The sequence below is a fragment of the Centrocercus urophasianus genome, unplaced genomic scaffold, assembly GCF_019232065.1.
Source record: "Centrocercus urophasianus isolate 14NV4802_14NV808 unplaced genomic scaffold, USGS_Curo_1.0 seq_2, whole genome shotgun sequence".
NCBI lineage: Eukaryota > Metazoa > Chordata > Aves > Galliformes > Phasianidae > Centrocercus > Centrocercus urophasianus.
Window position 1 is genome coordinate 12,961,494 of NW_024884755.1, and position 12,023 is coordinate 12,973,516.

Consider the following 12,023-nt stretch of genomic DNA (forward strand, 5'->3'; position numbering starts at 1 on the left):
GCAAGCACAGCATCCCCTTTGCTTGAGAACAAATGTTAATTATTAACTTTAAACCATCAGATTCTGAAATCTTTCACATTGCTTACATCAGTTTATGTATTCTATAAAAGTCCCCACATATATCATTTTATATTAGATGCCATGCCTTCTTTTAAAACATGGGCAGTGCCAACACTAAGAAATGCCTGTTAAATCACTATACCTGTCTAAAGCTTTAGCAAAGTATATAAATAACATCAGAAATACTCATTACAATGATTCACACCATGCATAATTCTAACTTTTCAGCTGCATGCTTCAGTTATATAGCTATTCATATTAATCATTCCTGTGCAGTGTTTATCAAAACCGCATTTCTTACAGGATTCTTTTTAGTACACCCCAATTTTCAGGAAATTGCACATGCCTGTAGAAGTCCATTCATTGCTGTTTGCGAACGGTTACCCTAACTGTATGAATACTCAGTTAGTTTATCAGCTGGGAGAAAGACAACTGTTAAACTGGATGAAGGTAGACAGTGATGCACTGAATTTTTATCTCTGTGACAGCATGGAGCTACAAACACTTAAGCAATAGGTGCAGCTTTTGCTCCAGTATTACATTTGTGAGGCACAGCAAGCTATGCTGCACCAGAGCACGCGCTGCAGATGAAGGGTGTGCTGAGTTAATTTACAGCAAGCTAGCCACTGAGCACTCACTGCAGTATAACTCATGTTAATTTCCCCTGACAGGTAACTAATGTTCCAAGCTATTCCTAGTAGAATTGAGCACCAGTACAATGATCTTCACAGTCAGAGTTTAACACTAGAGCAAGAGCTAGCCCTGCTCTTTCATACGTACATTATGCTGTTCAGCAGGCTCTTCTGAAGGAAGAGATGTCAGCATTTGATCTCCCAGCAAGAGAAAATAAACTCATGAACAGTGCACAACACTTGGGCTTTCATTTGTTAAATGCACTGATCCTTGGAAGTACGACTGCATACTCACAATGTTATGCATCTCTTCAGTTCTTATTTTATTGCTATTTAGTGAAAGATCTGGAATCACAGAATCTGGTAAAAGAATGAAAGAAAGCATTGGTGCTTTTACTCTCAGGTATTAGCCTCTCAACCTAATCTTTAAGACAATTCTCTATTTATAGGTTCCAGGCAACACCAAATCTTACTTAAGATGTTTTATCCTCACAAAAGGAAGGGTCAAAGATTCAAAGTTCCTATTCTGGGAACTCCACTATGAAGTCCTCTTCAAAAGTATCCTTATAACACCAACTGCACCATTTCCAACCACTAGAGCAATTAATTTACATAACATACCATTTATTTATCCTAAGAAAGTAGAAAGCACATAAAAACATACTGCAGTAATAAATTCAGTTTTTTGTGGAACTCTCACCTTCTACACGGATACCTTTGCAGTCAAGCTTTACCAACACAACTGGGTCCATCCACGTATTGAAAAACAAGTCAAATACTTCTAACTAATCTTTCAAAATACAGCTTTGTTCCAAAACAGATGCAAGAACTAAATGTAAGACTGTTAGAAGAACTAGCATTGATACACAGACTGCTGCATTCATTGACAGCAGATACTCTTTCCTCAAAAAGCTTCAAGAGATTTATTTATATTTAGCTCAATAAAATTTACTTTAAGGAGTCTTTTTGCTAAGCAAAACAGAAAAGTCATTTAAAAAAAAAGGGAAATCCAAGAGACATTCAACAAAGCAGCTCCACTGCTGCATAAACCAACACAGCATCTTCATGAAATTCTTGGCATTCAGAAACATGTTCAGAACTTTCTGCAGTTAGACACTTCAGAACAACACTTGTAGCTAACGAGGCAGCTTGATTAGCACACTGCTCATTGATTTGAGCAACTGAAAGACAAGATGCATTTTCTAACCCGAGTTTTTCTCCAACAGCAGTAATCATGACTTGATGCCCCCTTTGTACGAGCGTACATAGATGAACAACTTAGATTGTATTTTTGGCAGCGCTCAGCAGACTCTGACTGTACTCAGTATAAATCAAGGCAGTGCTTTAGAATCCCTGAAAAAGTTCCATTCTGAGTTTCTAAAGCAATCTGCATCATGTATGATGAACAAGTTAACTTATGGCAGTCTATTCTGTGCTTACAGTTGGCAGGAGGAATTCTTAATGTTCTCAATGGAAAATGGTCATTTCGTCATTTTGGCTTCAGCAAAAATACTAGAGCTCCACTAATTGCTTGATAGGCCATCTTCAATTTCAAGCCACATTGGTTTGAAATTCATTTCTAGTAATCCATTTAAACAATGTTTTCATTCACTCTTCATAGTGTTGTGATAAATCATTCAGCATTTTGCGAGGAAAAAAAGATGAAAGAGAAACTACTAACTGTGAAGGAATAAATGCAACTCAACACAGGATTGGGAAAATGCTGCAGCTTTGAATGCATAATACTCCACGCACATTGATATTTGATACATCATTACTTAATAGTCATAACAAAATTATAACAGAATGAAGAGTTGTCACAACAGGTGCCTTTTCGAGGCCAAAAATTAACTTGTGAGCAATCAATCAGTTTATTTTTCCCACATTCAGTTTATGTTTCTGGAAATTAGTATGTTTTAGGTACATTTATTTTTCCACCATTTCACAAACCACAGGTTGAATATTGGCAACTTGAAAGAGATATTCTGTCAATTCTCAAGTGAGTGTCCCTATTGAGATGCAATTGTCCATGTATGGTACAGCTCACTTCTCCAAGTTTTTGTGAGCATTAATTATTTTCCGACGCAACTCCTTGTTCCTGGCCCTTTTTTCTTCATACTGGAAGACAGAGGAGGGAAATTATTAGATCAGCTATTCCCACCAAACTGATAAGTCAGATTTGAAACATACAGAGCCTTTATTACTCAGGATCAGAAACAATATCTTTAACTAATGTTAGATATGTAGTTCCTCATATCTATATACCCATTCATTTCTACTTTGAAATTAACATTTATTTTATTAAAACACAAGTTTCTAAGTTAGAGGTTATTAAGCTAAAGAATATTAGAACATCCTAATAAAGAAAGATTCCATTAATCTTGTGGAGGAAGTTAATTACATATCCATCTTAAGTTTGACAGCTACACTTCACACAAACTAGAAAAAAAGTTGCATTAATGCTATTCTAAAGCACTGATCAGGCTCTTTTCCTTTTAAAAGATGCAGACTAACATGTGTGCCTGCCTTCTGAAATATGAATTTGTCATCACAGGCTTGGTCTATTTTTGATCCCGGTCATTAATTATATGCACAGATAAAGCAATATACCAAGATGAAAGGAACAAAGGCAAATATGGGTTGAGTTAGGATAATTTTTTGTACAGTTTAAAGAAATAAAAGAAATGGAACTCCATTGTGAACAACATCAAGAAAGCATTCATATGTGTATCTCAAATGTGAAGCCTATCTTTGAAATATGCTCCTGCATTAGCAGGAGTCTGAAGACTGAAGAATCTTTCATTAGAGCCAAAAATGAAACCTTCTTAATGGCTAAAACGAAATGGAAAAAAAAAGCTATACAGATTTGGTATATATGCCTGGAGATGCAAATAACTCTTGGTGTTAGCTTAGAGCATATATTTGTTAATTTTTTTTTAATAATTAATATGAAAGACTAAGGAAACCACAAATGCACAATTCCCTACATAATGTAATAGACTACTAAGCAGATGGATTTTCGAAAGAGTTTCCAGCGTTTCATTCATCATACTGACTGTTTTACAACTGAAAGAAAGGGATGAAACATCACTTAACATTAACAGAATGCTTAATTTTTTTTCCCCATGCCATATTGCTAATATTTGTTTTTCCACCAATTCTCCTATGATATTATGTAGAACACAATGGACTTCTAGCAATTTCATCTGTGCCTATTTTGTATCTATTCTATACCTGTGAACAGCTTCTCACAGGACTTTTGAACAGAGACTTCATAGTAATAGAATAGCAGTGTAGCCAGATTTTCAGGTGAAGAAACATAGCCTTCAAGAAGTCATTACAGTGCAATAGCTTTAATGGAAGAAAGAAAAATAAGGTTATATGAAACTTGTTTTCCAAATGCCTGCTACAGTTTGGAGGGGAATGGTATTTGACACAAGTAGATGAAATTAATTCCCACAGAGAAATAGAAGGAAGATGGGTAAAGAGGGACCCAAATTGTTCTGATCAGAAGCAACCTTTGAAGTGACAGTTCTTATTTGCAGTATTAAATGCAGGTTAAAAAACGTGTATTTTGTTAGTATACCCAAATATAGTCCATGTTATTTGTTAAAGCCAGATACCCATCCAAACTGCACTATTTGTGATGATATATCTAAACCTTCCATCTCGTTTAAGAGATTCAAAAAGTAACTATTATTTAACAAAGTTTTGTGCAAGAAGTAATCATTCAGAATTGTACTCTGCAATTATTTCAAGACTTTCAATCTGAAAAGAAAAAACACTGTAAAGTGTCAGCACATACATTTACATCTCCACAGGAAAATATTGCCTTTAACAGCACCCTCTGTGATTCCAGTTATTACTTTCAGGGCCAAATCTTGCCAAAAGTAGAGAGATGCATGTTCCTAGCTCAGATTGGTCTCAGCACCATTTCAATTTCAAGCTTCATTTATGCAATTTTCCTGCTAAATTTATCCCCCCAAAAACATATAAATGAGGTCCAAAGCGCCCAACCCAGAATGGGCTTACATATCAAAGTCTATTCACTGATTTATACTGCTTAGTAAAAGAACAACATTTTCTATCATACGGACTTTTTCCTTTTATTAGTTATTTAATGAGTTAAATTTATTTCTTACCTCTTTCTTTAAGCACTTCCGCATCTCACGGTCAATATCATTGCAATAGCCAAAAAACCTCAGAACATTGTGCTAGTAAATTAGGGAAAGGAAAAAGAACAACAATTCAAGAAATTCTTCCTCCAAACCCCTACATTTCTTAAAAGATACTTGCATTTTGCAATATATCCTAGCTTGTTTTTCCACTTCTTTTGTGGAAAATGATGCTTTAATTTTTTTTTTACTGTATAGCTAGGAGTTAGAGCTACTTCTCATTTGAATAACCTCAATCTTAGCAGGATAAGGGGAAACAGTTTTAAGTTGAGGGAGGAAAGATTTAGGTTGGATGTCAGGGGGAAATTCTTTACAGAGAGGGTGGTGAGGTGCTGGAACAGCTGCCCAGAGAGGTTGTGGATGCCCCATCCCTGGAGGTGTGCAGGCCAGGTTGGATGGGGCCCTGGGCAGCCTAGTCCGGTATTAAATGGGGAGGTTGGTGGTCCTGCATGTGGCAGGGGGTTGGAGATTCATGATCCTTGAGGTCCCTTCCAACCCTGGCCATTCGGTGATTCTGCGCTCTTGCAGAAAGCTTAAGGTACTCACCATATTGTAAAATCAGACTGAAATACAATACCTACACTGAAGTAATCAAGTCTAGATGTAGAACACACACTTGGTTGATCAACGACTCAGTTATACAAATTTCGTTTAGCACTAGCTTCACTAACACACAAATCTTTGTGTTCTGAACTCATTTGCAATTTAGAAAGATGTGGGAAGACCTACAGGCAAAGGACTTCATTATCCCAGCTATGCGAAAAATGTGAGGTGCTGTGGGTCCAGAAGATGCATCCACTGGACATAAACAACTGAAATGTTAGAACTAGCATGGGGGGAGGTGGGGAGGAGGGGAGTAAAGTTTCTCCAAACCTCAAGAATGTATTCACTGTGTGACACAGCTCAGCTGTAGACTAGATACATTGCTAAGTGTTACCCAGTTTGCATCAGGGAAACCGATGCATATTTCCGTGGCTGATGAGCAGCTAGATGGATTCAGAGACACGCTGAACACTAGTAAGAGTTCAAGTAGTGGGCAAGGTAGATGGCAGCTAGCAGAACATGGCTGAACTTAGGAGTGTGCGTTAATAAATGTCTGTCATAGTCTTTAACTATGGCAGTGCTATAATTAACTTGTTTATATCTCTCTGCTTTATAAAGGGCATCAGATGACACTGAAGCAGTTGCATGGGATAAAGGGTTGCTTTACTGAAAGCTGAATCTGCTTTTAAAACATTTTTATTTTAGCTATGCAGATTTAACTTTTTATTCTATTCTTACACTATCGTGCCCGATTTCAAAGTGAGCGCTCCACATTCCAAGCTAACTCTACTCTTACTGATACAGTGAGTTGAATCCACATTTATTTAGCCAGACTCCTAAAATGTCAACTGTTTATAGCTCAGATTGAGGAAAAAGGAATCTGTCTTCCAAAAATAGTTATTATTCCCATTACAGCAATATGACTGTGAGACAATATGCATTTCTTTCAGCAGCTGTCTATAAAAATAAGGCATGTGCTTGGTCCAAAAGCAGAGTTGTTAAAAAAAAAAATAAAATGACATCAAATAAGAATTAACCATAGATACTCTCCACCAGATATAAGACTTAAAGTAACCAGTGGAATCTTGATCAGAAATGGACTGAATTTTGTGAAAACACAAACACAGGACACGGAATTCAAGATAAGGCTTTTTTGTCCTCAGTATTAATTTAAATTACACATGAAGGTTCTTTGGTATTTTTACAAAACAGGAGATACTCACTAAATACTATAATTAAGATCACAAACTCTTCAGATTTCAGTGATTTTTATTTCAGTACACCTTAATTTTAAACAAAAATTATCGATCCTTTTAAACGAGCATGAAAGTTTCCACTCTGTTCTGAGAAGCACAAATATGCACTCATAGATAAGCTTAAGACTGACAAAATTAGTCCATCCTCACATAAAGGGACCAACTGCAAACCAGAATGAGAAAATAGAACCCCGTGCATGAATGTATTACTGCTGCTCCCAGAATCTTTGTAAGTCAAACAGGCAGCAGAACACTTTGAATCGCTGCTGTAGAAATCAAGTACAGCATTCAGTTCTTGTTCTCTACTAAACTCAAGGTAGTCAGATAAGTTACAGTTCAGCTTGGTGATGTTCTGTTCTACACAAGAACTGCACATCTTAGGTTTAAGGTACCTACACAGTGCATAGGAACAGAGAGACAACTGTATGAAAAACGCCATGAATGCCACTGACCAATTCCAGTTTGCTTACATTTCAGAACATTGTAGTACAAACTAACAGATGAAAATGTACTGAACAAGCCTGGTACAGAATACTTGTTAATACTAAAATTTAGTTATAAACTCTGCTTCCTACATTGCTATCATTTTAACTTTATAAGAAATCAGGTACTACACAAGCTTTTTAAACATTAGTTTAGCTACTTTAAAACCAGACCTTCAAAAAACGTTATGTCTCTTAAACACTAAGTATCTTCACTCATATTTCACATATTGTCAGCCTTGTTTTTATTTCTGTAAGCACTTTGGAAAAGAAAAATTCAGAATTCTTAAGAAAACAGTAAGGCTAAATATGTTTTGTCTTCCAATTTATGGATAATTGTGTTATCAAAAATTATAAACCACAGCTGAACACGGAGGTGAAAATACTGCAGATTGCATGAGATGGTATAAACCACTGAATTCTATTAAACATTCAAATATACTTTTGTCCCCGAGCAAACTAGAAAATTAAACTTGATACAGAAGTACATCTGTTCAGAACATCTATTTACATTAACTGAGAGAACTGGAAGAATAATTAACAGTAATGCACCAGTGCTGCAGATAACTTACATTTCAGGGGCTGACTCATTTATGTCCAGAAGTTTACTATAGAACAAATTAAAAAACAACCTCTGAATGAATGAGATGAAGTTTCTGTAGCACAGCAATGAAGAGCCTTGAGTTCCCTGAAGATAATTAGGTATTTTACATGCCTTTGTACATGCCTACTAGGAATATTCAAATGTTAATTCACATTTAGCTCTCCAAGCATGGAGTGTAAGGCACACCAGCATACCTGCATATATAGATATATACATATTGTGCATCTGCACTGCAGGCAGCTGGTGTACAGCAGTGCTGTGAACATTCTGTGAGCAACACACACACAGGCTAAAACATGCGAAAATTATTTCAATTTTCACTCAGCCCACCATTGTAAAGCTCTAACACAAGACGTTTTAAGGTATATTTCATTCCCTACTGAAATCACTGGCAAAGTTCTACCTGCAGTTGTCAGATACCTTTACCAGTGTAAACATACTAGCTCTGTTTCATGGCTGCTCTGCCTACTGGAGATTTTTCCATGATTGTATGATAATCTCACCAATTTTCTGCCACTCATTTCCCCAGCCCACCCACTCTTTCCTCTGCTCAGAACTCCTTACCTCCTTGTGACACTTCTTGAGCAGACTGATAATGAGGTTACATTCTTCAGTGTGCAGGTGAGGAGACAGGTCTGGATGCATCTTACGTGGTGATGATTTTAGCAGTGAAAGAATCTGAGAAAATTTCCACCTGCCAACATTAAAATATGAATGTATAAATAAAAGTTCAAGTTGATCACTTAAGAAATTATCATATAGTGTCAGTGTTATAATAACAGTATTTTGAATCAAAATGCAACATAATACGTATAATTTATAATCTGCACTTAAGGTAATTGAACCAGCATGTGCCTCTTCCTTATCTGTAGAGCTCAAATATTAACTATGAGTTTAAATTATTTGTGATTATGGACATTAAGGATGCTTTTGAGATTTTCCTTTTAAGGGACAATAGGAGAATTAACCTTTCTTGAACTGCAGATTATCTTTTCATCCTCCTCTTTCAGTTTTCTTCATCCTAGCACATGTATTACATATTACAGCACATACAGAATCGTTTGGGTTAGAAGGGACCTTTAAGATCATCTAGTTCCAATCCGTATCCAATCGATACAGGATAGCTATGATATACATGTATTTATTCTACTATATGTATTTTTCTTCTTTCTACTCTCTGCAAACAGGTGGGTAGGAACAGGAAGCACCCTGATATTTCATTACAACACTCTGAGGACTGGCATCTTTTTAGTTACCTATGTGCTTTGCTTTTTGAAAAATCTCCATCCAAAGCTTTGATGATGCTTTAAAAACCAGCTGTGCCCTCAAGAGTGCCAAGGAGAGTGGAACAGTAACCACTTACCTACACTTCTTTAATACAACTCAGTATGCTGCTAGCCTTTATTGCCACAAGGGTGCACTGCTAAATCATGTTTAACTGCACGTCAACCAGGACCCCCAGGTGCTCCCCTGTACAGCTCTATGGGGCACGAGCAAATTTCATTCTAGAAACATTTTTTTTTTAATGTAACGTCTCACTTAAAAAAAGAAAACATTTCCAGAAGCCTTTTTCCACATCTTTTTTGAAAAGGATGAAACTGTCATATAACAATGGCTGAAATAATATGACTTGATTGTTGTGGAAGATTATTGTACCAGAGAGGGAAGAAGAAAAGTCCAGTTCATACTAGGACAAATGGGCTCATCTCGACTAAATTCTCCTTGTATTAACCATGCTGTCAACAAGTTAAGTAGATGTCCTTCAGCTCGTTTACCTGGTATTTTATCATTGCCCTTCCTCCAAAAGAGAGCAGGTTCCTACCTGCAGTACATCAGGCAAAAATCTGTGCTCAGTAGCCATCGTTGTTTCAACACTCCACAGCTAAGCCATCTAAATTCTGGCTGGCAGTGGTCAGCAACTGCAAACTCCCAATACTCACTTGCAGCACTGGCAGCTCTACTATTCTCTAGTACTCTCTACTATTCCTACAATACTCAAGTAATGTATTTGACCTGAAGAGCTATCTAAGCTCATTTACCCTGTATTTCATATCACATATTCTGCTTAACAAGAACTACATTCCCACAAGCAAATAAAATTTTAGAATTCTAAACAAATTCACAAGCTCTCGGAGACCCATGAGGGTGCATTCTGCTTGAGGTTGCAAACACATCCAGTCATTTCTTTCAAGAACCTCCCCCACGGTAGCTGGAAGTACGTTACATTGTATGCACTCTTCACACAGAAGTTGGAAACCACACTAGAGTCAGCATTCCCTGGACAGAGTGACCAGCTCTAGGACCACCTGAATTAATTTTCATAAAACAAGAACATTTAAATCTTGCAAGCTCAGTTACCTAAGAAGGTATTCACTTCACATAGGCTACAATGAATTAGCAAACATTAAAAAAAGAAAATGTTTTACTACAAAGTAGCAAACGGAGGCTCAACTGGAGCCTTTAGATACTTCTGAAGTTCATGACAGAATGGTGTTATCAGTGCTAAATCCCACATTTGTGTTTGGATGAGTCTGTCATCTACAAATGATCAGAGAAGGTTAAAATCATTTTGCCAGAGGGAGCTGATGGGTAGCTGAAAGAGTTTCAAAGGGTAACAAAAGTATGCATGAAGAAGGACAGAATGGGCTATTGGTTTCCTCAGTTTCTTTTTAGTAGTGCTTTAACTTAAAGATAGCAAGTCACTATCTTGCTAGAATTTAAGTTAACATGGACAGAATTTTATGTAATAGCTTATAAGGACTCTATGCATGAAAAAAAAATTTATTTAAAAAAGGGGGGGGGGGCTGGTAAGAAAAAGCAATATAAACTGCCCTGAGGAAATATGAACAGAACTGCTGAATAAAGGACACCAAGTTAAACATGAAACCTGGGTAGAAGAAATAATAGCAGTACAGTAGAACATTAGGAAAACACAGGAATTACTTTAAGACAAAAATGGACCGTGGAATGCTAAGCCAACATTAAAAACTGGCAAATATTCGGAAAAGATGAACTTCTTGCACAAACATACCACTGAATTGTGCAAGAGCATTCAGCCCTTTCATGTATTTTATAGGAGATACTGCAGCTTGCACAACTCTCCCTGCCTTGTTAAAGACTACAGCATACATATAGCTAAATGATTTAGTTGAAATGCTATAAGAACAAACTGCAAATTTCTATTAGCCTCTGAAGGCTGAAGACATGGAGAAAGATCGTCACTCTTTTCAACTACCTTTTAAATACAAGTATGAACAGCTGTCTCTAACCTAGCAAGCTACTTACACACTTGGTCAATATATAAAATACCAATATGAAATACCAAATATTAATGTGCAAAAGGAAACTATCAGCACTATGGAATTCACAAGATAACCACAAGTACTGAGGCAGTAGACAGAAACCAAAAGGCTGTCCAAAAAGAGCAGGGCAAGCTCTTCATTCACATGCCTTTTAGGACAGCTGCTCTTTTCTATCTGCCAGCTTCTCCTCCTGACCTCCTTGTGGCAGGTGAGAACATGGAGAACAAAAGGGTTTCATACATCCCCACTTCTTTCCCAAATGAAGCATAGGACCAGCACACCAGGAATACAGGGAAGTTTCTTTCTTCTTTTCACAGAATCTCCCATGAATAAGAACCAATCAGTTCCCTGACACAGATGGAGAAATAAGCTTGGTTGATTCTTCAGGCTCACCAATTAGCTTAACAGTTAGTATTTCCATATGGGGGAAAAAACTGTGAAATAAACGTTTAAACCGAGGCAACAGCTTTCCTCAATGATTTTTTCCATATTTCAGTAGAACCCATTGCAAGGTTTTTTTAAGCCAAGTTGCTCAAATACTTTCCATTTCAAAAGTTGCTCGTATAAAAGGCATTTCAGCACATTCACCACACCTGACCCCAACCACCTGAGCTCTCCCACATAAAAAGACCCTACACTTCTTCACAAAACATATCAAAAAGCCCTTATAGAAAGAGACCGAGCTGAGAGCCACAGATCCATTTCCTTTGCAGACTAACTGCAGCGCTACCGTTGTAGAGCAGCTCCAGCTGTATAAGGGTTCTCTTCTCGCAAGAGCAGCTTTTATTCACAGCTTACTTCTGTTCCAAAAAGGACGGACCCAGCCAGTCAGGACCGAGCAGAGCAGCCCCAAGCCACAGCGCCGAGACACCGGAAGTGCCCAGGCATACCCGGCCGGAAGTCTCCTCAGATAGAAGGGACGGGGAAGATGGGCGGGGCCTCTTGTGATTGGACGTCTCTTGCACCGGG

At 37.4% G+C, this 12,023-nt stretch overlaps 1 protein-coding gene across 2 annotated transcripts; it reads right to left on the reverse strand.

Moving 5' to 3' along the window:
- Nucleotides 1-1,295: 1,295 nt before the first annotated feature.
- On the reverse strand, nucleotides 1,296-11,953 carry CMC2 (C-X9-C motif containing 2). Of its 2 annotated transcripts, XM_042821749.1 has the most exons (5): nucleotides 11,853-11,953; nucleotides 8,317-8,446; nucleotides 4,835-4,906; nucleotides 3,927-4,043; nucleotides 1,296-2,810 (listed from the first exon to the last, which is right to left on the reverse strand). In XM_042821749.1, the coding sequence occupies exons 2-5, from the start codon at nucleotides 8,395-8,397 to the stop codon at nucleotides 2,736-2,738; spliced, it is 345 nt and encodes a 114-aa protein (XP_042677683.1). In that variant the 5' UTR covers nucleotides 8,398-8,446; nucleotides 11,853-11,953; the 3' UTR covers nucleotides 1,296-2,735. The 2 variants fall into 2 exon arrangements, with proteins under 2 accessions (XP_042677683.1, XP_042677684.1); XM_042821750.1 differs by lacking the exon at nucleotides 3,927-4,043.
- Between the last annotated feature and the right edge of the window lie 70 nt (nucleotides 11,954-12,023).